The 24416-nt window shown below is 57.5% G+C and overlaps 1 gene segment (V, D, J or C); it reads right to left on the bottom strand.

The window, feature by feature from the left end:
• Positions 1–16941: 16941 nt before the first annotated feature.
• LOC147348827 (immunoglobulin heavy constant gamma 2-like) lies at positions 16942–21595 on the bottom strand. The segment is given in 7 exon segments: positions 16942–17971; positions 18138–18271; positions 19826–20146; positions 20361–20681; positions 20819–20857; positions 21189–21479; positions 21565–21595. Coding segments are annotated over 7 exon segments (1221 nt in total).
• Positions 21596–24416: the final 2821 nt, after the last annotated feature.

The raw sequence follows: 24416 nt of genomic DNA, 5'->3' as shown, positions 1-24416 counted from the left end.
TGTGCTCTACCTCCTGACCTCTCCAGTGAGCAGCTGTGCTCCACCTCCTGACCCCTCCAGGGACCCCCTCTAGCTAGCAGCTGTGCTCCACCTCCTGACCCCTCCAGCGAGCAGCTGTGCTCCACCTCCTGACCCCTCCAGGGACCCCTCTAGCTAGCAGCTGTGCTCCACCTCCTGACCCCTCCAGGGGCCCCTCCAGCGAGCAGCTGTGTTCCACCTCCTGACCCCTCCAGCGAGCAGCTGTGCTCCACCTCCTGACCCCTCCAGTGACCCCTCCAGCGAGCAGCTGTGCTCCACCTCCTGACCCCTCCAGGGACCCCTCTAGCTAGCAGCTGTGCTCCACCTCCTGACCCCTCCAGGGGCCCCTCCAGCGAGCAGCTGTGTTCCACCTCCTGACCCCTCCAGCGAGCAGCTGTGCTCCACCTCCTGACCCCTCCAGTGACCCCTCCAGTGGGCAGCTGTGCTCCACCTCCTGACCCCTCCAGTGACCCCTCCAGTGAGCAGCTGTGCTCCACCTCCTGACCCCTCCAGCGAGCAGCTGTGCTCCACCTCCTGACCCCTCCAGGGACCCCTCTAGCTAGCAGCTGTGCTCCACCTCCTGACCCCTCCAGCGACCCCTCCAGTGAGCAGCTGTGTTCCACCTCCTGAACCCACCAGGAACCCCACAAGTGAGCAGTGACAGTCACTGCCCTTGGCCTGAGTGCCTGGACACAGGACACTTGAATGGAGGTGCCAACCCACGTCCTGGAGGTGGGTGCTCAGAGCCCATGACCCCTGTCAGTGCCTGGGGACCAGAGAGACCTCCAGGAGATACCAGGATGTTCTTCTGTCCCTACTCAGACCCCCGTTGGAGATCAGGGACTCTGAGAACCCCAGCAACCACGAGTCTGTCCCCTCTGCCAACCCATAGCCTTGGCCTGGGTCAGAGACCCCCAGGAATCACCAGGCTGCTTCCCCACTCCCAACCTTAACTCAGACCTCCCTGGGGATCCAAAAGCCCCCACTTCCCAGAAATCACCCCAGGCCTTGTGGGCATCCTGTGGGTGGATCCACCTGCTGCCCTCTGGGCCCTGCTCCCTGTGGCCAGTGGATTAGCCCTTCAGGTCCCTGAGCTGTTCCATCACGGCTGCCCCTCCACCCCATTCTTCCCCTGAACAGCCCAGGCCCCCTGGTTCTCTGCCTGTGGACCCCCAGGGAATTCCAACTACAGCCCCATCGAGAGAGGATTAAGACCCCTCAAGGCCTTCCTCAGCCCCCTCTGCAGACCCCCCCCTCAGGCTCAGCCCAGTTCATTCAGCTCAGCCTATTCAGCCCTGTTCAGCCCAGTTCAGCCCAATTCAACCCTGTTCATCCCATTTCAGCCCAGCTTAACTCAGTCCAGTTCAGCCCAGCGCAACCCATTTCAGCCCAGCTAAGCCCTGTTGATTCCTGTTCAGCCCAGTTCAGCTCAGCGCAGCCCAGTTCAGCCCAGCTCAGCTCAACTCAGTCCAGTTCAGCCCCGTTCAGGCCATTTCAGCCCAGCTCAGCTCAGCTCAACTCAACTCAACCAAGCCCAGCTCAGCCATGTTCACCCCAGCTCAGCCCTGTTCATCCCAGTTCAGCCCTGTTCAGCTCAGTTCAGCTCAGATAAGCCCAACTCAGTCTAGTTCAGCCCAGCTAAGCCCAGCTCAACTCAGTTCAGTTCAACTCAGCCCTATTCAGCCCAGTTCAGCCCAGATAAGCCCGACTTAGCCCAGTTCAGTTCAGCTCAGCCCAGCTTAGCCAAGTTCAGCCCGGCTCAATCCAGCTAAGCTCAGTTCAGCCCAGCTCAGCTTAGCTCAGGTCAGCCCAGCTCAACTCAGTCAAGCTGAGTGCAACTCAACCAAGCCCAGCTCAGCACAGTTCAGTCCAATTCAGTCAGTTTAGACCAGCGCAGCTCAGGCCAGCTCATCCCAGCTCAGTCTGTTCAGCTTGGCTCAGCCTAGTTCAGCCTTCCTCAGCCTTATTCAGCCCTGTTCATCCTAGGTCAGCTCTATTCAGCTCAGCTCAACCCAGTTCAACCCAGCTCAGCTTGAGCTAAACGCTCAGCTCAGCCCAGCCCTGTTCAGCCCAGCTCAGCCTGGTTCAGCCCCGCTCAGCTTAGTTCAGCCCTGTTCAAGCCAGTTCAAACAAGCTCAACCCAGTTCAGTCCAGCTCAGCCCGGTTCAGCCCAGCTCAGCCCGGTTCAGCCCTGCTCAGCCTAGTTTAGCCCTATTCAAGCCAGTTCAACCCAGTTCAGCCCAGCTCAACCCTTTTCAGCCCAGCTAAACCCGGTTCAGTCCCGCCCAGCCTAGTTCAGCTCTGTTCAAGCCAGTTCAAGCCAGTTCAGCCCAGCTCAACCCTTTCAGCCCAGCTCAACCCGGTTCAGCCCTGCTCAGCCTAGTTCAGCTCTGTTCAAGCCAGTTCAAGCCAGTTCAGCCCAGCTCAACCCTTTCAGCCCAGCTCAACCCGGTTCAGCCCTGCTCAGCCTAGTTTAGCCCTATTCAAGCCAGTTCAGCCCAGCTCAACCCTTTCAGCCCAGCTCAACCCGGTTCAGCCCTGCTCAGCCTAGTTCAGCTCTGTTCAAGCCAGTTCAATCCAGTTCAGCCCAGCTCAGCCCTGTTCAGCTCAGCTCAGCCCGGTTCAGCCTAGTTCAGCCCTGTTCAAGCCAGTTCAACCAAGCTCAACGCAGTTCAGCCCAATTCAGCCAACTTCAACCCAGTTCAGCCCAGTTAAGCCCAGATCAACCCTATTCAACTCAGCTTAGCCTAGTTCAGCCCAACTCAACCCTTTTCAGCCCAGCTCAGCCCAGTTCAGCCCAGCTAAACCCAGGTCAGCCCAGTTCAGCCCTGTTCAGCCCAGCACAGTGCAGCTCAACCTAGCTCAACCCAGTTTGATACAGCTCAACTCAGCCAATCCCCACTCAGCCCCACCCCTCCAGGATAGGCAAGCTCACTAGAGAAAATTCTAGCCCAGCCCAGCCCATCCAGCCCAGATAGGTTTGGGTTGCCATTTTATCCCATCTAGCCATTCTAGTTTGGCTGTACTCAGCTGAGCCCAGTTTCTTCTGACTCAGCCCACCTCAATCCAGCTGAGTCCAGTCAAGTCCATGTCCACCTAGTTCAGCTTAGCACAGCCTGGTTCAGCCAACCCAGGACAGTTGACTACTGAGCTCTGCTCAGCTGGACCAGCCTGGTCTAGGACAGCCAAGACAGGCTACCCCGGCCCCCTGAGGACGGCATCTCTCCAAGCCACCTGGCTCAGTCCACCCAGTTTAATGCCAAATCACCTTGACTCCAAGCAGCCCAGCTCACTTCAGCTCAGTGCACAGTCCCATGTGGCTGAAGACAGCCCATATGGCCAGTGAGGCCCAGCTGAGGCTGGGATGGTTCGTCTCCCTCCTCATAGCTCCGTCCACTAAGCCACACTTGGCCCAGAGGAGTCTTGCCTGGCCTACCTGAGTCAGGGTGGCTCAGGCCAGATGATATGGGTGCAGCACTCTTGCTGTGTTGGCTGGCATGTAGACTGACCCCTGCAGCTTTCTCCCCTGACCCTGGGCTGGCCGCCACTGTCCTGGCTGGCTGTGGGCAGATCCATGCTCAGCCCACTTTCCAGGCCCTGTGTGTGGTCCCTGCCCTGGCCCTGACCTGTCTGAGAATCTTGACCCCTTTGTCTCCTCCAGGTCGGCTTCGAGCATTTTCTCCCTTTCCCGTGTCCCCATGTGGGGAGTGGACAGTGGAGAGACAAGCAGTGACCTGCAGGCTGTGTTCCCATGGCAGGCAGTTCAGGTATCTTCTCCCACCAGGGTCTGGGCGGCTCCAGGAACTGGGACGCCCGAGGTGCTGGGTCCTCCGTCATGTGTCTATGGCTGATGTGGCCCGTCTGGCCAGTGGTGGCCATCTGCAGGATCCCTGGATAGGCTCCCGGGTGAGGTGAGTCGTTAATACCCATTGCTGTTATTTTTACATCCAGATGGTAGGGCCTGGGCGGGGATTGGGGGAGCTCTGCCTCACTGCTCTTGCTAAAAATGGGGTGGGAACCCCCGGAGGCCTCAGCAGCCCTGGAACTTCCCTTCTCTCTCTGTTCTTGGGAAGTTGACAGAGTGATGGCAGGTCCCAGGCCAGGCTCCTCTCTGTGGCCTCACCCCCCAGCCTCTGCTGCTGGGTCATGGCCTCTCTCCTCAATGCCACGAGCTGCCTTGGTAAGCCCTTGGCGTGCACTGTGGTCGTGTGATGGCCAGGAAGGGACAGGGCAACGGGCACAACCACCACTGTCCCTGAGGCCACCCTTCCAGGGAGAGGTCGAGGCCTGGTGGCCTCAGAGCCTGCGGTGGATCCTGGGCTACCCGAGGGCACACTGGCAGGAGGAGCAGGCTGGGGTCTGGCCCACTGGGGTGGCCTTGGCTGTGTGTGCGGGGCCATGAGTCCAGCTGGATGTAGGTAGGGGAGCAACAGCCCGCCCGCCCGCAGGCTCATCCTCTGTCTGTGTGCCCGCTGCCCTATCACTGTCCTGCAGCCAGGTTCCCATCAGGCTAGTGAGGGCCTGGGGAAGGCTGGACACGAGCTTCCCTGGAGCCTGGGGTGGACCGTGCCACCTGGGCTGCCATTGTCCATCCAGGGTGTGAGGACAGCATGACCTTGGACCTGTGGGGCAGCTGGTCCCCCGCAGATGCTCACCGATGTGGCTCAGCCAGTGATGGCTGAGTGTCGGCCTTGCCTCTGTGTTGTGGACCTGGGCTGCAGGACCCTGTCTCCTGGACCCAAGACGTCCTGGGCTGGAGGTCCGCATGCCAGAGGCCTTGTCAGGCCTGGTCCCCTTGGAGGGCCGAAGACCCCAGAGGGACAGCTGGATGCCTGGGGGTGGACCCAGTGCACAGAGTTGGGGCCCCGAGGACCCCAGAACAGATTGTCCTGGTCTGTGCCACCCTTCCCCCCTTGGGCCCAGGGACAGATGGTGCATGGGAGGTGGATGGGAGAACACCGAGTTCCCTGGAAAGACCCAGGGTTCTCAGAGAAACCACAGGGAGGGCAGAGCCCCACCGGGGAGCCTCCTGCCAGGTGGTGTCAGGCCCTGCAGCCTTCACTGTGTGAGTGGGTCTGGGGCTTGGCCTGTCCGCCTGGGCCCACCCCGGCACCCCTTTGCTCATTCTCTCCTGCTTCGGGCACTCAGGGCAGAGGCCTTGGTGCCCAGCCAGCATGTATGTTCATTTGGCTGTGCTGGGTCTTAGCTGTGGCACACGAGATCTTTAGCTGTGGCATGTGGAAGCTAGTTCTCTGACCAGGGATCGAACCCAGGCCCCCTGAATTGGGAGCATGGAGTCTTAACTGGTGGACCAGCAGCAAAGTTCCCCCTTGCTAGCTTTCAACTTGTGATAAGCTTCTCCTGGTTCATCCCTTGGCTGTTAATGCTGCTTATTGAATCCTGTTCATTGAACAGAAATTCTTGATTTCCACATGATGGATTCATCGGTTATTTACCCTCCAGCCTGCACATTCGGGGCTGCTGTGTGGACTTCCTGGGCCTGCCATAGCAAAGGCCACGTAGTTGGTGGCTTAAAACCAAAGAAATGGACCCTCACATTCTGGGAGTCTGAACTCTCCAGAAGGCTCCAGGGGAGCAGCCCTCCTGCCTCTCTCAGTGCCTGGTGGCGACCAGTCTTTGCCTCCATCTTCACGTGGTCATCTGCCCTGTGTATCAGCTCCTCCTGTTTTAAGTCATTGGACTTACCATGCCTCTGAAATCTAGTGTGACCTAATCTCAAGGGCCTTAAGCAAATGACATTTGCAGAGACCTCATGCCCAGACAAGGTCACATTCTGGAGTTCTGGGAGGACGCACACGGCACCAGGGAGATGCTCTTCTTTGCCAGCCTCGGCCAGTCCCTTTCTTTCAGCTTTAAAGTTGGCCTTTCTGATGTAAGTGTTGGATTCCAGCAGGCTCCCCCACCACCCATTCACCTCGCAACTGCTGTGGAGTAGAAACGCAGGTTGAATTTCTCCATGGAAGAAGCCAGTTTCCCCGCTCACCTCAGAAGCTTTCCTGCTGCCTGACAGTGCCGTGCTCACTGTAGTCCAAGCTCCTAGGAGCGACCAGGCTGTTCTGAGTGCTCTCCAATCCTTGGGCCTGCTGATTTGTGCATGAGACCACCCTTTTCAGTGATGGTTAGGGGATGTGTTAACACCGAGGGGGACAGTCTCCCCAAAACCCTTCATTCTTTGCTTTATTTTTCAAAATGGTCTAAGCTGTAAATGGATCTCAACAACCAACCAACCAACCAACCAACCAACCAATGCAGCTGGGATTTTGATTTGGCATACACTGTATCTCTTAGTCTGGGAAACAAATGATACTTTAATAAGCCATCCCTTTCTTGACTAGTGTATCTCTCCAGCCATTCAGATTTCTTTTATGCCCTTGAATGGAATTTGTTTTTTTTTCTCCAAAGGCCTGGGACATTCTTTTCCAGGTTATTCTTTGTACTGCTGTTGCTTGTGCTGTCTTTTCTGTTGCAGTTTCTAATAGGTTTTTGCTGACATGGAAGAACACGACTACTTTTGGTAAATTGGTCTTGCATAGAAATTGTGCTGGTTTTCTTGTTAGTTCTAACAGTTTGCTGATTGTGTTGGCTTTTCCTTGGGAATGATCATATCATCTGCAAATAATACCTATTTCACATCTTTCCTTTCAATTGTAACAGCCCTGTTTCTTTTTCCTTGTCACATTCCATTGGCCAGGACCTCCAATAATCTATTAAATGATCATCTTTCAAACTGTTTTGACATTATAACAGTAAAACTGTATTATAACTGTATTATAACTCTAAAACAGTCCTTGTTTTACGTTATAATTTCGTTCATATACGTACATTATTTATGAAAGAACAGTGAAAGTCTTAGTTGCTCAGTTGTGTCCAACTCTTTGCAACCCTGTTGGCTGTAGCCTGCCAGGTTCCTCTGTCCGTGGAATTCTCCAGGCAATAATACTGGAGTGGGTTGCCATTTCCTTCTCCAGGGGATCTTCCCCACCCAGGGATTGAACCTGGGTCTCCCGCATTGCAGCTAGCTTCTTTACTGTTTGAGTCACCAGAGAAGCCCACCATTGTTTATATATAACATATATTACGTATATTTATTTATGTAACTGAAACAAAAGTTTCATGAAAATATTTAGTCTTGTTATATACAATGCATAGATTTTTCTCATTTTTTTATTTGTTAGAAAAGGTTTTTTATTAAAGGTTTTTTATTTAAAAACCTTTATTATTAAACCATATAAAGGCTTTTTATTCTTTCTTTATTAAAAAGGTAACTCTCTGATTTGATTTCACAGTCCACAAATAGTCAGGTCACATGTGTGAAAAGCACCGCAACATAGCATGACAGAAGGGACAGGCATACTTGCTTCCTCTCTGTTGCCGCAATGGTCCAGGGGCGAGTGACGAGGATGCAGACAGAACACGAAACCTGGTGCAATGGGTCGGGGACCTGCAGCCTCTATTGGACTGGCATGTAGAGCACTCCGAGTCCAGCTTTTATTCCTAATTGCAGACTGCAAGACTTTCTCAGGTCTCATCTTTCTCAAGACACACGCGGTGTTAATCATGTACTGCTAAATGTCCCGGACGACACTGACATAGTCCAGATCTCCTTGTTTATACCCTAGGCCATTCTCTTCTGGTCTAGTCTCAGGAACAGTTAGCAAGTTCATAGGCAGCGTTCACGCCTGGCGCTGACCCAGTGTTCCAAGGTCCATGTTTTCATGATCCCAGTCATACTCCCTTCTGGGTCTGGCCTTGGGGTTTGAAAGTTAATCATTAATGCAGTTTCTTAATATATGCTGTTTTTCCAGATTCTATTTCTGTGGGATCTCTCAAGGCTGTGAAAGTACATTATTAGGGATTCCCACTACACATCTCCAATCTTGTGGGAATGCCTCTAAAGTTTGTCTGTCAAATGTGTTCCCTATAGCTTTATTCCTTCTTTCCTACATTCTTGTGGGTTAATAAGTACTTCTTAGCATTCCATTCTAATTCCCCTGTCGACTTTTTAGATGAGTCTCTTTGCATTATGGTTTTCATGATTATAATGTGCATCCTGAAGTCACCACAATGAACTTAGGTTAAATATTTTGCTACCTCACATAGGTCATTAGAACTCTGAAACCTTTAATTTCATTTATGAACTCATCCTTTGTGCTGTTATCATGTACATTGCATCCATACATATTAGAACCCCCACAACATACTGTTGGTAATTTTTAAACAATCAATTATCTTTTCAAGAAACTAAGAGAAGAAAGATAATTTTTGCACTTGCTTATTTACTGTCTCTGCAGCTCCTTTTTCCATCCTGTAGATCTGAGTCTTCAGTTGGTGTCATTTCCTTTTAGCACAAGGTGCTCTGTTAGCCTTTCCTTTACTGCAGGTCTCTTGGAAATGCACTCCCTCAGGCTTTGTGTGTCTGTAAATGTCTATTATATGTTCATACTCACTTTGGGATGATATTTTCTCTGGATATAGAGCTCTGGCGGAAACTCCCCGTTCTACTGTTTCCTGGGCACTGCTTTTCCCTCTGAGAGGCCAGGTGTGATGTGCTCACTGCGCATTTGTGTCAGCTCTCTGACTGCTCTCAAGGCATCCTCTTTACCTTTGCTTTCATCAGTTTCTGCAATATGCCTCCACATGGTGTATCATATCCTACTTACTGTTAGAACTGGCTGAGCTTCCTAAATCTGTGAATTGATCTTTTGGCCACATTGGGAACTTTTGGCTTTTATCTCTTCAAAGACTTTTTCTGCCCCATTCTATTTCTCATCCCTTTCTAGGACTCTGGTTTTACGTATTTCCAAGTGTTTTGTAGTGTCCTGCAGGACATTGAGTCTCTTTTCTTTATTTTCTCCAATATTTTTCTCTGTGTTCTTTGAATTGGATTAAAAACATTTTATTGATATATAAAACACAGATTTAATGTGTATCTATATATTATTTAAAATGTATTTTACATATGTAACACATTAGAATATCTAGAATAAATATAGAATATCTCTATATTGAAATGCAGTTTTCTGACCCTTCTTTTAGCTTCTTCAATCTGCTGTTAAGCTCATCAAGTAACTTTAAAAATTCAGAATTGTAGTTCTAGTTCTAGAATTTTTATTTGGTTCTTGTAAATAGTTTAAAAATTTTCTGTAGAGATTATCTACTCCATTGACAACTTTGTATTTTGACTGTGGGTCACATTTTCTTTTTTCTTTGCACAAGTAGTGATTTTTGAGTGTGTGCTGGGTGTTGCAGATTAAATGTAAGAAAGGCGATGGGTTGTGTGCTCTTCCTCAGACAAGGATTGATTTTCTGTTGGGAGGCAGTTGGCTCCAGTCTGTCTGCTGTGACACCATTCCTGTATCTGGCGGTAGCTCAGGTCGCCTCAGTTCTTCTGACCTCCTGTTGGTGCCTCTTCCAGGCCCTTTGGAGTTTTCCCTACACATGCACAGGGAAGGGGGCAGTTGAGGGTCCGTGCAGAGTGCGCATGCGGCACTTGGGGGGCACAGGGAAGGGGCAGCTGAGGGTCCGTGCAGAGTGCGCATGCGGCACTTGGGGGGCACAGGGAAGGGGCAGTTGAGGGTCCGTGCAGAGTGCGCATGCGGCACTTGGGGGGCACAGGGAAGGGGCAGCTGAGGGTCCGTGCAGAGTGCGCATGCGGCACTTGGGGGGCACAGGGAAGGGGCAGCTGAGGGTCCGTGCAGAGTGCGCATGCGGCACTTGGGGGCCCCCTTCTGTGGCCCTGTCCTTTTCTGGGCTTGTCCCAGCTTAAGTCCCAGCTGCCCTTGCATGCAGCCCTGCGTCCTGTGATGCGATGCTCGTGCCGACTGCAGTTCCTGCTCGTGTCCTAGCTACACCCGGCGCCTGGCCACAGGTACCTTCTCAGACTAACCTTTCAAAGGGTCTCCAGTGTCTTTTGGGCATTCCCCAGTGCCTTCAGATCCTTTTTTAGGTAGTTTTTTTTTTTTCTCCCACGGCTTATAATTATTATTTGCAAAGGGTTAGTCTGGGCCAGGCTGCCCCACCTGTGCTGGAATCAGAACTACTTTCTCTGATGTGGTTTTTCACTTTCATTTCCCTGGTAACCAGCATGTTTCCTTTCAAACGTTTGAGGGCTGTTTGGACATCTTTTGTGAAACATCTGTTTAATTCTCTTTACCACTTCTCTGCCAAACTGTTTGATTTTTCTGATTGGTTTGCAGGAGCTCTCTCTATATTTTGGATCTGTTTCTGTTGTATATGTTAGTAGGAGAAACTGTGAAAGTCTTGGCAGTGGGTCCAAAGGCTACTTCTTGTATTTTCTGTGGAAAACAAGGTGCTGTCTTGAATGCCCTTCAGGGTTGTCTGATCCTAGAGGGCTCTACGATCTTCACTGTCTTTGAGCTACTTCATAACTCCATAAGCCATGGATAATTGATGGCAATGCAAATTCTCTGTTTTGGAAGGACAATTGTTTCTTCCCTGCCTCTCATTTATAAACTCATTTCTTTTAAAACACTTTATTTATTTAACTTTGGCTGTGCTTGGCCTCTGCTGTTGCGGTGAGCGGGTGCTACTTCCTCGAGGCGGTGCGCAGGCTTCTCGCTGCGGAGGCTTCTCTTGTGCAGCGCAGGCTCTGGGGTGTGTGGGCTTCAGTAGGCGTGGCTCCTGGGCTCCAGAGAGCAGGCTTGATAGTTGTGGCTCCCGGCTTAGTTGTCTGGGGCAGTGGGATCTTCCTGGATCAGGGAGGGAACTTGCATCTCCTGCAGGAGCAGGTGGAGTCTTTACTACTGAGCTGTGAGGAAAGCCCCTCCAGAAGGCATTCATTTGTTTGGTTGTGTTGTTCTTCGTCTTGGCGTGGGATCTTTCATTGTGGCATGCGGGCTCAGCAGTTGTGGTGTGTGGGCAAAGTTGACCCATGGCATGTGTGCTCTTAGTTCCCCAGCCAAGGAGCTAGCCTGTGTCCCCTGCATTGCAAGGCAGAATCTTAACCCCTGGATCACCAAGCACGTCCCTATGAACTCATTTCTGCACCCTTGATTCAACTGTATGCATGTGACACTTTGAACTCTCCTTTGCACTGGGTGTGGCCCACTAGTGAGTGAGTTGCACTGTGAGGAGTGTCCTTTGCGTGTGTGCTCGTCCTCAGATTGTGTTTCGAAACCTGCTTTTCAGCAGGTCACTGCCATGTGCTCCCACGCGGCCTCACGCAGCCCGAGTCCAGGAAGTCCTGTGGCCTGGAGGGCGGGAGACCAGGCGTTGACAAGCAGACCCAAGGCAGCCACACCATTGCCCTGGGGCTCTGCTTCAGGGAGTGCCCCGGGAAGCTTGCCCTGACCCCGCAGAAGGGGCTGTTTCCCTGCTGTAGGGCCTCCTGCCCCAGCTCCCCATTCACAGCCCTGGTTGTGGCAGCCCTCACATCACTGCTTGTGGGACGACTCACTCGGCACCTGCCTTTGCCCTGCTTTGTCTTTCCTGAGGTCAGAGGCCACGCCTGTGTCATTCATCAGGGACACTCGGTGGCTGGCTTGATGGCAGAGTTGCCCTCTGGTGAGGAGCTGTCCAGCAGATAAACGGACGCACCTGCACAGACCTCCCAGGGCTTCTTTCTCTCTGAAAGCCTCCCGGCTGGATGGATGCCCTCAGGCAGCCTGTCCTGAGGGCAGGAAACTGACCAGGAGGGCCTCCCAGGGTCTCTGTAAGAGGCAGCCTGGACAGTGGAGACAACAGGAGCTTTGGGCTCAGAAGACATAGATGAAGCCCTGGCACCTCCCTCCCGCCAGAGGCAGGGGGTTCCCACGGGCAGGGGCTGCAGGCACTTGCTTTCTTCAGTGGTAAGGTGGTGGCAGTGACCCGGCCTCATGGGGTGTCATGGGCACAAAGGGAGGTGAGGCCCTTGTGAGCGTCAGTCCCATATGCCCACTCAGTGGGCCCATTCACTCCAACACTAGTCTGGGTGTTGCTGTGAAGGTATTTTGTACTTGCCTACAACCAAAGGGCTTCGAGTAGAGGAGCTGACCCTCTGCTACGTGGGCAAGCCTCATCCGACCAGTGAAGGATCTGAAAACAGAACTGAGGCTTCCTTGGGGGAAGGAGTTCTTCCTCAAGACAGCAGCAGGTCTCTCCTGGCTGAGCCTCCAGCCCACTGGCCTGCCCCGCGTGTGTGAGCCCTGCCTGCCAGCCCTGTGCTAGCAGAGAGCCAGCTCTTTGTAAGAAAGCTTGTGGTCTCTGTATGTCGATGTGCGTGTGTCACCTACGTCTGGATCCATCTTCTGCTGTATTTACAGCTGTCCCTAGTAGTACATGTGTACACGTGTAGCTGTATTGTATGCATATATGCAGTGCATGCGTCATCTTTGTCCTGTTGGTTCTGTTTCTCTTGACAATAGTCTCTGAAAACTCTGGAACAGTCAGGACTCTGCACACATCAGACGTGTTATTACGTTTATACTCGTTGCTGAGCTCACGTTGCGCAGTGGTGTCTGAGGATGACTGTGTCGCCAGCTCTCACCAGGATGCCATGGTACCAGCCCCAGGTGAACAGGCTGCGGTGTCAGGCCATATTTCTCTTTTGCGGCCGTGTCTCTTCCAGGCTGTCTGGGCTTCTCAGTTCTGGGATCCAGGCCAAAGGAGCAGGTGTTTCTGGAACTTGCCATTGTCAGGGTGGAGGGACGGAGCAGGTGTGGATGCTGCCATGCATGCTCCTGCAGCCGAGGCAAGGCCAGTGGGAGGGGAGCACCGTCGTACTGAGGGACAGAGCCATGGGGGGTGCATGGTGAACCGTGGGGACGGTCACCAGCGTACTCCCAGGATGAGGACACACTCAAGGAGCCTGAAGCCAGCTGCCTGAGAGCTGGTGTGTCAGCCGTGTCCTGTGACTGCGCTGGATTGTCTGTGTCTCTGACGCTGTTGGCTCCTCACCTGGCTTGATTCCCCACCGGGAAGCTCTACAGTCCCCCTTGGCCTCTCCTCTGGCTTGTCCTCTGCAGCCTACATTTGAAGGGAGCCCGGGGGTAGCGGTGGTGGGCACTAACACCCAACCTGAAGCCATGCTAATGCTGTGACCCACACCTCACTTACTGGCCCCTAGCCACAGCCCACAACCAGGCCATTCTGGGTGGGTCTGGGCAGGCCTTGGCCACAGTGACCCCAGCCTGCAGAGCAGTCTGACGAGTCCACAGGGGCAGTGGGCAGATGGGTGTCCATCCTGGCTCCCTCACTTGTCAGGGGTTCAGACACATCTGGGGATGCCTGTAAGAACCTCTTGGGGGTGGCCCATCTGCTCTCCCCACCCCTCCCCCACAGGCTGACTGACCCTGTGACTTTGGGCTGCCTGGTGCCCTGGCAACTGCAGTGCCAGGAGCCTGTGGACCAGGACTCCGCAGGAACCTCACTCCCTGGCCTGGCCAGTCCCTGCGCCCGCCCACGCAGGCTGAGCTCATGGTAGGGCTTTGGTAGCAAGTGTGTGGGGTCTCGTGTGCCCACACCCTGACTGTGGTGGGTCCCTCCCCCATCTCAGTAGCCCAAGTGTTGCTCTGCCAACCCAACTGGGTCCTGGGGGTGGGGGCATCTGGCCAGGAGTTTCCTGTCTCAGTGGGTCTGGCTGCTCTGACTGGGCACCACAGACGTGTGGATGGCAGACACGCTCTCACCGTTCTTGGGGCAGGAAGTTCAAGGTCACAGTGCTGGCAGACTCAGTGTTTTGTGGGGGCTGCTTCCTGGTTCATAGGTGGCATCTCCCTGCTGTGCCCTGACACAGGAGAGCTGAGAGCTCTGGGGGTCCTGACAGGGACTCCAATCCATTTCCCGAGGGCTCCACCATCATGACCACGTCATCTCCCGAAGCCCCACCTCTGAGTGGCATCACATTAGGGCTGAGGGCTTCAACACAGGGATCTCGGGGGAAACATTCAGTCCAATGCACCTCCTCTTTCCCTGTCCCACTCACACTGACCCCTCTATAGCCTGGGCCCCCCAGGGATACCACACCACTGAGGCTATATCAGGTTTCAGAATTCAGATGATTCCCATGGGATAAGGCAGGAGGCTGGGACAGGGGGTCTCATTGTGGAGGGGGATGTGTGTGTGTGTGTATGTGTGTGTAAGATGCATATGGAGGTGTGTGTACATGAGGTGAGACACTGACAGACGTGTGTCAGGACTCCTGTGTGTGTGCTTAGACACAGATGGAGGTGTGTGTACAGGAGACACACTGACAGATGTGCGTGTGTCAGTGAAGGTGGAGGTGTGTGTACAGGAGTTGATACACTGACAGGTGTGTGTGTGTGTGTGTATGCAGAGGGAAATGTGTGTACACGTGGTAACACACTGACATTGTGTGTGTGTGTGCGTAGATGCAGATGGAGGTGTGTGTACATGTGGTAACATGCTAATGTTGTGTGTGTGTCTCTGTGTGTAGACTCGGAGGTGTGTGTACACCAGGTGACACACTGAGGGGCGTGTGTGTGTGTGTATGTGTGTAGATGTGTGTGTGTCTCTGTGTGTAGACTCAGATGGAGGTGCGTGCACACCAGGTGGCACAGTGACAGGCGTGAGCCGGGACTCTCTTGGGGTGAGGAGGCAGCTGGAGGCTGACCTCAGGCTCATGTGGGCACAGCTGGAGTGGCTCAAGGGCAGGCAGCCCCACTGGGCTTCAGGGGGCATGGGGAATGTGCAGAGGTTGGCTTGAGAAACGGAGTATTTCCTGCCACATCAGTGAATGAGCCTGCCGCAGCCGTCAGTGACTGCGTCCCTCCAGTGTGAGCCAGTGGCCCTGAGGGCACTCAGGACTCAGAAGAGCACTTGCCTCCTAGAAGCCCGCAGGCTGCAGCCACTCCCTATGGTGAGTCCTAGGGAACTCAGGATGTGAAGATGCAGGATGCTGGCCCCAGGATAGCTGAGGTGCATATGAAAGGAACCATGTCAGCGAACTCAGACTCTTGTATCTTCAGGTGTACAGAAAAGTGCTAAGTCCCTGAGCTTGGGCTTCTGATTTTATTTAATTAACAGTAACCTTTTGACATTCAGATTGCCTGCCCTTTGTTGCAAACTTCTACATGCTGGCTCCTCCCCTCCCCTCCTCATAGTAGTTCTCTCAGTGTGCTTGAGGTGCTGCCCCCGGGCTTGAAGTCCTAAAAATTCCTGCCCAAGTAAACACAACTCGTGACTTTTATGTTCTGAATGCTTTTAAATAGACAGAGGGAAAGTGTGAGGAGGGGTGCTCTGTGGCGTGGCTTTTGAGAGGTCAGCATGGGAGTCCTGGAAGGTGGGGTCAGTTCTCCAGGGGCCCATGGGTAGCCTTGCCAGGGGTTGTGTTCAGCTAGGAGGCCAGAGAGCCAGTGCTTGAGTTGGCTACCCTAGCCTTCCTGATGGCTGGACCAGCTAGCGGCTGTTGATGGTCTTGGGGATGGATGTGAGGGGCAGGGCCCAGGGCTGGGCAGGCTGGACAGCTGATAGGATGGTCAGCGTCTTGGTTAGATGGTTACTGAGTGGGAGAAGCAGAGTGTGGGGGACCCCCAAGAGCCTGCTGGCAGAGAGGCCTCATGTACATGTGGCCTGGCCGGGTCCCCCAGGGCCAGATGGTTTCCTGGACCATGGTGTCCACCCCGTGGCCATCCTGCTGGCCCCCTCCCAGCACCCAGTCTTACGTCTGGTCCTCTGAGTGATGTGTGAAGTCCTCTGTCTGTCCCTCTACCCACAGGAGCCTGGATCAGCACCTCCGAGGGCCTTGGGGTGATGCGGTCATGCTGACATGATGGCAGCTCTCTGTCTGGAGCCGGTGTTGCTGGGCCCAGGCCTGGGCTGTCCAGCGGCAGGACCTCCCTTTCCCCCGAAAGGCTTGGGCAAACACTGGCATGCCCCCATGATGACCCAACTCCCCGAAAATGCCCTCCGAAGAGAGCCCAGCACGGCCAGCACCCTCCCAGGCCTGGGCCCCCACTTGGAACTGTCCCTGAACACGATCCTCCTCCTCCCTCGGGGAGTGTCCAGTCTCCTCGGTCCCTGGTGTCTGTGAGGATGGAGTCCTGACTACATCCTGCACCCAGGCCGGCTGACGGACACAGCGACCTCATCGCATGCGGGCGACCACCCTTCCTGGCCCCTCTCTGGAGCCCTGGGCCCCTCCTGCTTTTCCTGTGGCACAGCCATCACCTCTGTGCAGCCAGGCTGAGCACGGTGTCCCCAGCGCCCTCTGAGGTCCTTCTCACTGACTGTGTCCTGAGCACTGAACCAGGTCAGGGGTTTGACACCCCTCCCCCAGCTGCCCCTCCTGGCCCGCCTTCACTGGTGTCCCCTCCTGCTCTGGGTTTCTGGCATCAACCCGCCTGTTCGGGGCAGAATTGTGACCCCCAAATTCAAGTCTTGCAGCCCTGACCCCCAGACCTCAAGCATCACTGCTTCTGGAGGTGGCATCTCTGAAGAGGTGATGAGGGTGAACTGGGGTCCCAGGGTGGGCCCTCGTCCAGTCTGACTGGAGACCCTCTAAGAGGAGGTGAGGACAGAGACAGGCACAGAGGGGTGTCCCCGTGAGGACACGGCGTCTGCACCCCATGGAGACAGGCCTCAGCAGGAGCCGGCCCTGTGCTCCTGGATCCGGGGTCCCAGGCTCCAGGGTGTGAGCGGCGCCGCCCGTGGTCCAGCCGCCCGCGGTGTTTGTTACAGCCTCCTGTGCTGACCACCCAGCACGGGGCGCTTGTCTGCGGCTCCCCTGGCTTCAGGCTGGCCTCTACCTGGAAGGCAGAATGGAGCCCTAGGGGTGGGTAGCAGGTGGGAGTCAGGCACCCATGGGTCAGGTAGGGATGGGACCAGGGACCCTAAGTGCAGGTGAGTGGGGGCAGGAAGCCCAGGGGCCAGTGGGGGTGGGGCAGCCAGGCTGTGGACTCCTCAAAGGGAGAAGGTGTGTCAACATACGGAGACTGGCCAGTGAGCTAGGTGAAGTAAAGATGCTTTATTGTCATTAAAGAGATAAAGAGACAGCAAAGAGAAAGAACAGGCCCCCACATTAGGCAGAAGAAGCTTCCCAAGCTCTGAGACTGTGGTCCTTCCTTCCAGTCTTAGGGGCAGCGCCTCCCATCCAGAGACGCCCATGCACATTTCTGCAACCACGGGAGAGTCTGTACTGTGAGGTGAGGTGGGGCCCCGGGGCCTGGGGCTGGGCCTCTGTGGGTCTCTGGTCTCGCCTCTCACCCCTGCCCTCAGTGCAGGCCAAGCTCCTGCGGGACGTGTCAGGCTGTTGGCCGCCGGATGGACTGGCTGCCCTGCCATTCTGTATTCTGGGAGCCTCTCCAGCTCTGTCCTCTGGGAACCGATCACCAAGCTCGTGTCCAGGCGGTCTGTCTGGCTGGACGTCACCCCTTCCTCCACCAGGGCTCCTGCAGCAGCCGTGGGCCCAGGCCTGCTCACAGCAGCGTCCTCGGTGGAGGTGGCCTGAGTAACTGTTAGTGGTCCTCCCAGGAACTTGGACAGCAGGACAGCTATTCCCAAGGATCTGAAACAGGGGCCTCCTCCAGGGATCTTGGGTCTGGATCCCAGCCTGGACAAGATGCGGGTGCCCTTTGCAGACAGCCCTGGACCCGTGCATTCTTGGTAGGGCATGTGGCTGCAGTGGTGTCTTGCAGGCTGTGCGGAGGCCCTTGGCGTCCATCAGCTCAGGTTGGGGAATCACCTGCTGTCCACTTGGGTCTTTGACGGGGGCTGGGGCAGACAGTGGTGGCCACAATGCCAGAGTTCTGAGGTACGGGCCAAGAAGGGCGTGAGCTCAAGGATTAGTGAGTTCATAAGGCAATGGGACAGACCTGGCCCAGGCTGAGAGTCACGAGTGGACAGGTGTGGTCCAGTCGGGTCTGAGGTGGTCCGGGTGTGGCCCACAGGAGCTCTAGGCGCCCTGTCCGATCATGTTTCTGTAGTTGGGAGTGATCGACTGCTTCAGCTCCACCACGGATGAGAGGATCCACTTCACCTGCCGGGGAGAGTGGGGTGAGTGCAGCCTGAATCTCACCGGGCTGCTCCCAGGGACAGGGAGTGGACAGCGAGTGGACAGTGAGGGACAGTCAATGGTTGATGAGGGGCTCTGAGGGGATCCTGGGGACAGAGGGGGCCCGAGGGCCAGCAGGGTGGCCTCCCACCTTGAAGAGGGTCACGGTGGCGCTGTAGCAGACGCTGAGCAGGAAGAGTGTGATGAAGATGGAGATAGTCGTCCAGAGCCCGTCCAGCTCCCCGTCCTGGGCGTCCGCACAGATCTCCTCCTCCAGCAGCAGGTCTGCACAGGGAGGGGTGGTCAGTGCTGTGTCTGCCCACGGGGGGCTGGGCAGGGTCACTGGGGTAGGGCAGGGCTCCCTCTGGGTGGGGGGAAGGTGGCATGATCTCCCCATGGGCCAGGCAGGGGTCACCTGAGGTCAGTCTCTGGGGCCCAGCCCCAGCCCCAACCCCTCCAGCCCTGGCCACTGCCTGGGCCTGGCCTGTGGTGTCCTGCTCCCATCCTGAGCTGTGCCCTGAGCTGGGGCCCTGACCCCACCTCCCCGCAGGACAGAAGCTCAGTTCCGGGCCTCCTCTGCCCTAGGGGCCAGGCCTGGAGCCAGGAGGGTCAGGAGAGCACACGTTCCTGGGCCCTGCCCCCGGGGAGGGAGGGCTGACAGCACCGGGCCTGAGGGGTGCTGTGCCCGAGGGGTGAGGGTGTCGGGACGAGGGGCTGAGTGGGGATCTAAGCCTGCTAGGGAGGGGCGTGGGTGCCCCAGGGGAGGCGAGGGACAGATGTCTGACCTGGTCAGTGTGCTCAGTGTGGGAAAGGGCCACTGAGCAGCCCATGGGCGCTGGAGGGTGGGGCCCAGCTGGTGTCCACAGGGAGGGCTCAGAAGACCCAGCTCTGGTCTGGGCCTGTGGGGTCACCCCATGGGTCCCCGAGTGCGAGACCTGAGTGTGTGCAGGCATGTGGGTGTGTCCGGGGGTGAAGTGTGCTCATGTGAGGGTGGACACCTGAGTCCGTGTGGAGGAGGCTTGGTGTGGGCTGTCTCGTGTGCGTGCGGGGCTGGGGCTTGTTGTCTGTGGCTCTGGGCTCCGTGTCCGCAGGGAGCAGCTAGGTCCCTGCCCTGGACATTCAGGGCTCCCGGCCTGGACCCCTTTCAGGCACAGGGATGACCTCCCCACGGGTGCACAGGCTTGGCCCCGGGCAGGGAGAGCCGGGCAGAGCCTCCTGGCCGAGGGAGGGCGAGGCCTGACCTTGGGAGCCTGAGGGTGAAGCAGGGCCACCCCCCGGCCACGCGTGGCTCCAGGCAGGCCCAGAGTGGACACAAGGACTCTGGACACCCAGGGACAGGGGCCTGGGGACAAGGATGTGGCCCTGCCCCACAGCGTGGGCTGGAGCAGAGGCGGGAAGCATTGGGCCTCAATCCCTGAGGGTCTCGGGGGCTTCCCCGGTTCCTGTCCAGAGTGTGGCCCTACAGGTGGTGGCTGGAGGGGGCCGTGGAGGTGTGCCTCTGGCCAAGCCCCTCTGTGGCCTCGGGCAGCGCCCAGGTGGCCTGCTGGACCCACTCACTGTGTGTCTGGCCCGGGGTGGGGTCAGCTCCCCCACAGATGCTGAACAAAGTGGCCCAGAGTCGGCTCAGCCCACCCCCGCAGGCCTGGCGGCCACCAGGGCTCTGCCTCGGAAAGAACCAGCACAGCGTTGCAGGGTCCCAGGGCGGCCTGGGTGCTTTATTCACGGCGGCCCAGGAGGAATGCACACAGGGAGGGGCTAGGGCGTCCTGGCTGGACCTGGAGCCCGGGGAGGGTGGGCTGGGTGAGGGCTTGCCGGTGCAGGGACGTGAGGCTCATTTACCCGCAGACTTAGAGGTGGACTTCTGCGTGTAGTGATTGTGCAGGGCCTCGTGCATCACCACACACGTGTAGGTGTCTCCTTCCTGCCAGCTGTTCCTGTCCACCCTGAGCTTGCTGTACAGGAAGTAGGAGCGGTCGGTGTCCAGCTGGGGCGGGGTCGTGCGGTACTTGTCCTCCGACTCAGTCTGCCGGTCTCTCTGCCACTCCACGGCTACATCTTCTGGGTAGAAGCCGGTGACCATGCAGGTGACGCTGACCGTGCTTTTGCTGAGCTCTTCCTTGGGTGGGGCCAGGACATACACCTGCGGCTCCCGGGCCGGCCCTGTGGGGACAGGAAGGCTGTTAGCACAGCGGTCACTCTGATTGGCCCACGGGGCCCTCCCGGTCCCGTCCAGTGGTCACTCTGATTGGCCCACGGGACCCTCCCGGTCCCGCCCAGCGGTCACTCTGATTGGCCCACGGGACCCTCCCGGTCCCGTCCAGCGGTCACTCTGATTGGCCCACGGGGCCCTCCCGGTCCCGTCCACCTGGCCCACCTTTGCTCCTGGAGATGATCCTCACGATGGGGGCCGAGAGGCCTTTGTTGTTGACCTTGCACTTGAACTCCTTTCCTCCAGTCCAGTCCTGGTGCTGGATGGGCAGGGCGCTGACCACGCGGTACGTGCTGTTGAACTGCTCCTCTCTTGGCTTCGACCTGGCTGTGTGCACCTCCACGTCGTCCACGAACCAGGAGAACTGCACCTCGGGGTTATCGTGGCCCACGTTCACCACCACACACGTGACCTCGGGCGTTCCTGTGATCATCAGGGTGTCTTTGGGTTTTGGTGGGAAGATGAAGACAGATGGTTCCCTCACGCCTGATGGCAGAGACATGGCAGGAGATTAGTATCGGGGTCTCACTCATCTAAGGCAGCCATCCCCCTCCACCCGCACACCCTGAGTCCTCCTGGTGCTGTTCACATCTGCTGGATGGAGAAAAGGTTTCCCGACTTACAACGCTGGTTAGGAGGCTTGGAGCAGTCACTGGAGACCCCTGCAGAGAGAGCAGACTGGGGGTTACCAGGGGCAGGAAGCCATGGGCTGGGATTAGGGCAGGGATGGGTTTTAGCAGGTCTGAGCCCAGGGCCCGTCTCTGTGGGTCCAGGCGTGTGGACGTCGACCCACCTGTGGCCACCCTGGACCTGGCGGAAACTCCAGACAACCCCCTCCCCAAGCCTGTGAGACTGTCAGGAGAGAGACAGACAGGGCCTCCCCTGACACACTGGGCCTGGTTCACAGCACCCCTGGGGGTGGGGCCCCTGCAGGCAGTGGGGCTGACCCTGGTCTCCTGGAGTGGACACCCTCCCCGGGGACCATCTTCTCACCAACAGCCTTGTCCACCTTGGTGCTGCTGGCCGGGTGGGCTACGTTGCAGGTGAAGGTCTGTCCTGAGGTGCTGGCGGGCACGGTCACCATGCTGCTGAGAGAGTAGAGCCCGGAGGACTGAAGGACAGCCGGGAAGGTGTGCACGCCGCTCTTCAGGGCACCCGAGTTCCAGGTCACGGTCACTGGCTCGGGCATGTAGCTGGAGACCAGGCAGCCCAGGGTCACCCTGGAGCTGGACTTGTCCCCGCAGCAAGAACTCAGAGGGTAGACTTTCGGGGCTGTGGTGGAGGCTGTGAGAGAGAAGGCTGGGTGAATGCTGGGTCCAGCAGGACCTCAGGAGCCCAGGCCTGGGGCACCTCCGAGCCCAGCCACCACCTGCTTCCAGGGTCTGATGACCGGCCGGCATGGTGGCCACCTGGCTCTCTGTACTGCAGTTGGGGTGTCTGGACACAGCTTGGGTCGGTGAGTGTGGCCTCCTGGATCAGAGCCCAGGGCCCCTTCCCTCCTGTGGGCGCCTGGCCCTTCCTTTGGCCCCTGTTCCCTCAGCCTGGAGGAGCCTGTCCCCCTCGCCCTGCTCTGCCCCCGGCCCCCGTCCGGCCTGGCCTCAGCCCTGCAGGCCCGTGACTTCCGGGCCAGCTCTGCGCACAGGTGCTCTGGGCTCACATCCTGCCCCGGTCCTGGACCCTGTCCCTGAGGTCTCCTCCTTGATTGTCCCCTCCCAACCCTGGTTCAACCAGGCTCCCAAAGGTGTGTCTCTGGCCCCGTCCCTCACCTGGTTCCCCTGATTGGCCCTCGGCCCCTGCTCCACGCTCCTGGCCGCCCGGCTCCTCCTCACCAGACCGTCTAGGCCCTGACCTTCCTGGGCGCACCCTGCACTCAGCACCGTGGGGGCCTTGCTTGGGCCCTGCCTGCACCTCCAGCACCGGGCGGCTCCACGGGCCGCAGCTCGTCTATCCGGGCTTTCCCCAGACCCTGCTCAGCTCCGTGGGCCTGCAGCCTCATCTGAGACCTCGAGGAAGAGCCTGGTCAGCCCCCCGGGCCCTGCCCGTCTGAGACCTCGAGGAACAGCCTCATGTACTCCAGCCTTGTCCTCTGTCCTGGCAGCTGCCCCTTGCCTTGGCCGACCCCCATCCATCCTGAGTCCCCAGAGATGGCTGCAACACGATGGGAACCCCGGGCCTATGAATGGAGGCCGCCTGCTCTCATCGGGAAGGCCTTCCACTTCAGGCCAGAGCATCCTTCATTTTCCTCTGCACGTGGCCTTGCTGTCCCCGACCCTCCACCAAAAGGGCGCCCTTTAGCTCAGACCCTCTGCCTCCGACCTCAGCACTAGCTGGCCAGCTGCTCGTTCCCAGAGCCCGGTTCACCTGTGCAATCTCCACCTTGTCCCCTGAGACACCCCAGAGAGTCCCCTGCCCTCCCTGCAGCTTTCACCCTCACAAGCCATACCTGCTCCCCCAAAACTTTGGGGTTGCCCCTTGTCCTTTCAGCCCCCTGCTCACCCTCAGAGCTCTATGTGCTCCCCTAAAGCTCTTGAGGTACCCCTTGCCCTCCCAGCCCCCTGCTCACCCTAACAAGCTGTACCTGCTCCCCCAAACACCAGGGGCACACCAAGTCTTCCAAAGCCTGCTCACCCATAAGCTGTACCTGCTCCCCCAACTCACCAGGGCTCCCCCTGTCCTCCCAGCCCCTGCTCACCCTCACAGGCTGTACCTGCTTCCCCAAATACCACGGACACCCCCTGTCCTCCCAGCCCCTGCTCACCCTCACAGGCTGTACCTGCTCCCCCAAACACCAGGGGCTCCCACTGTCCTCCCAGCCCCTGCTCACCCTCATAACCTGTACCTGCTCCCCTAAAGCTCTTGAGGTACCCGCTGCCCTCCCAGGCCCCTGCTAACCCTCTCAAGCTGTACCTGCTCCCCCAAACACCAGGGACACCCCTTGTCCTCCCAGCCCCTGCTCACCCAAACAGGCTGTACTTGCTCCCCCAACTCACCAGAGCTCCCCCTGTCCTCCCAGCCCCTGCTCACCCTCACAGGCTGTACCTGCTCCCCCAAACACCATGGACACCCCCTGTCCTCCCAGCCCCTGCTCACCCTCACAGGCTGTACCTGCTCTCCCAAACACCAGGGGCTCCCACTGTCCTCCCAGCCCCTGCTCACCCTCATAACCTGTACCTGCTCCCCTAAAGCTCTTGAGGTACCCCCTGCCCTCCCAGCCCCCTGCTAACCCTCTCAAGCTGTACCTGCTCCCCCAAACACCAGGGACACCCCTTGTCCTCCCAGCCCCTGCTCACCCTCATAACCTGTACCTGCTCCCCTAAAGCTCTTGAGGTACCCCCTGCCCTCCCAGCCCCCTGCTAACCCTCTCAAGCTGTACCTGCTCCCCCAAACACCAGGGACACCCCTTGTCCTCCCAGCCCCTGCTCACCCGAACAGGCTGTACCTGCTCCCCCAAACACCAGGGGCTCCCACTGTCCTCCCAGCCCCTGCTCACCCTCATAACCTGTACCTGCTCCCCTAAAGCTCTTGAGGTACCCCCTGCCCTCCCAGCCCCCTGCTAACCCTCTCAAGCTGTACCTGCTCCCCCAAACACCAGGGACACCCCTTGTCCTCCCAGCCCCTGCTCACCCGAACAGGCTGTACCTGCTCTCCCAAACACCAGGGGCTCCCCCTGTCTTCCCAGACCCAGCTCACCCTCACAAGCTGTACCTGCTCCCCCAAAGCAACAGGGGCTCCCCCTGTCCTCCCAGGCCCTGCTCACCCATAAGCTGTGCCTTCTACCCCAAACACCAGGGACACTCCCTGTCCTCCCAGCCCCTGCTCACCCTCATGACCTGCACCTGTTCCCCCAAAGCACCAAGGGCTCCCCCTGTCCTCCCAGCCCCCTGCTCACCAACAAGCTGTACCTGCTTCCCCATATCTCCAGGGGCCCCCCTGCCCTCCCAGCCCCTGCTCACCTGCAGCCTCGCTGCACCCTGTCCCTTGGGCTGCCACCTCAGGCTCCCCTGCCTCTCTGGCCCCTCCAGGAACCCTCACCCCTGCCCAGCTCCACTCCTCACCCCTTTATTTCCTAGGCTCAGCTCTCGTCCCTGGACTTGCCAGGTGTCCACGTGGCCTACGGGCTGCTCTCCCCTGGAGGAGCTCTGTCCACCCGGGCCCCTCCTGGCGGAGGTCCTGGCCCTTTCTCTCCACTCTTCTCTGTCCCTCCACCCATGCCCTCCTGTG

Source organism: Bos grunniens, chromosome 21, assembly GCF_055505025.1.
Source record: "Bos grunniens cultivar Pamir isolate PY7600 chromosome 21, Bosgru_T2T1.0, whole genome shotgun sequence".
Lineage (NCBI taxonomy): Eukaryota > Metazoa > Chordata > Mammalia > Artiodactyla > Bovidae > Bos > Bos grunniens.
This window is presented reverse-complemented; position numbering and strand designations above follow the sequence as displayed.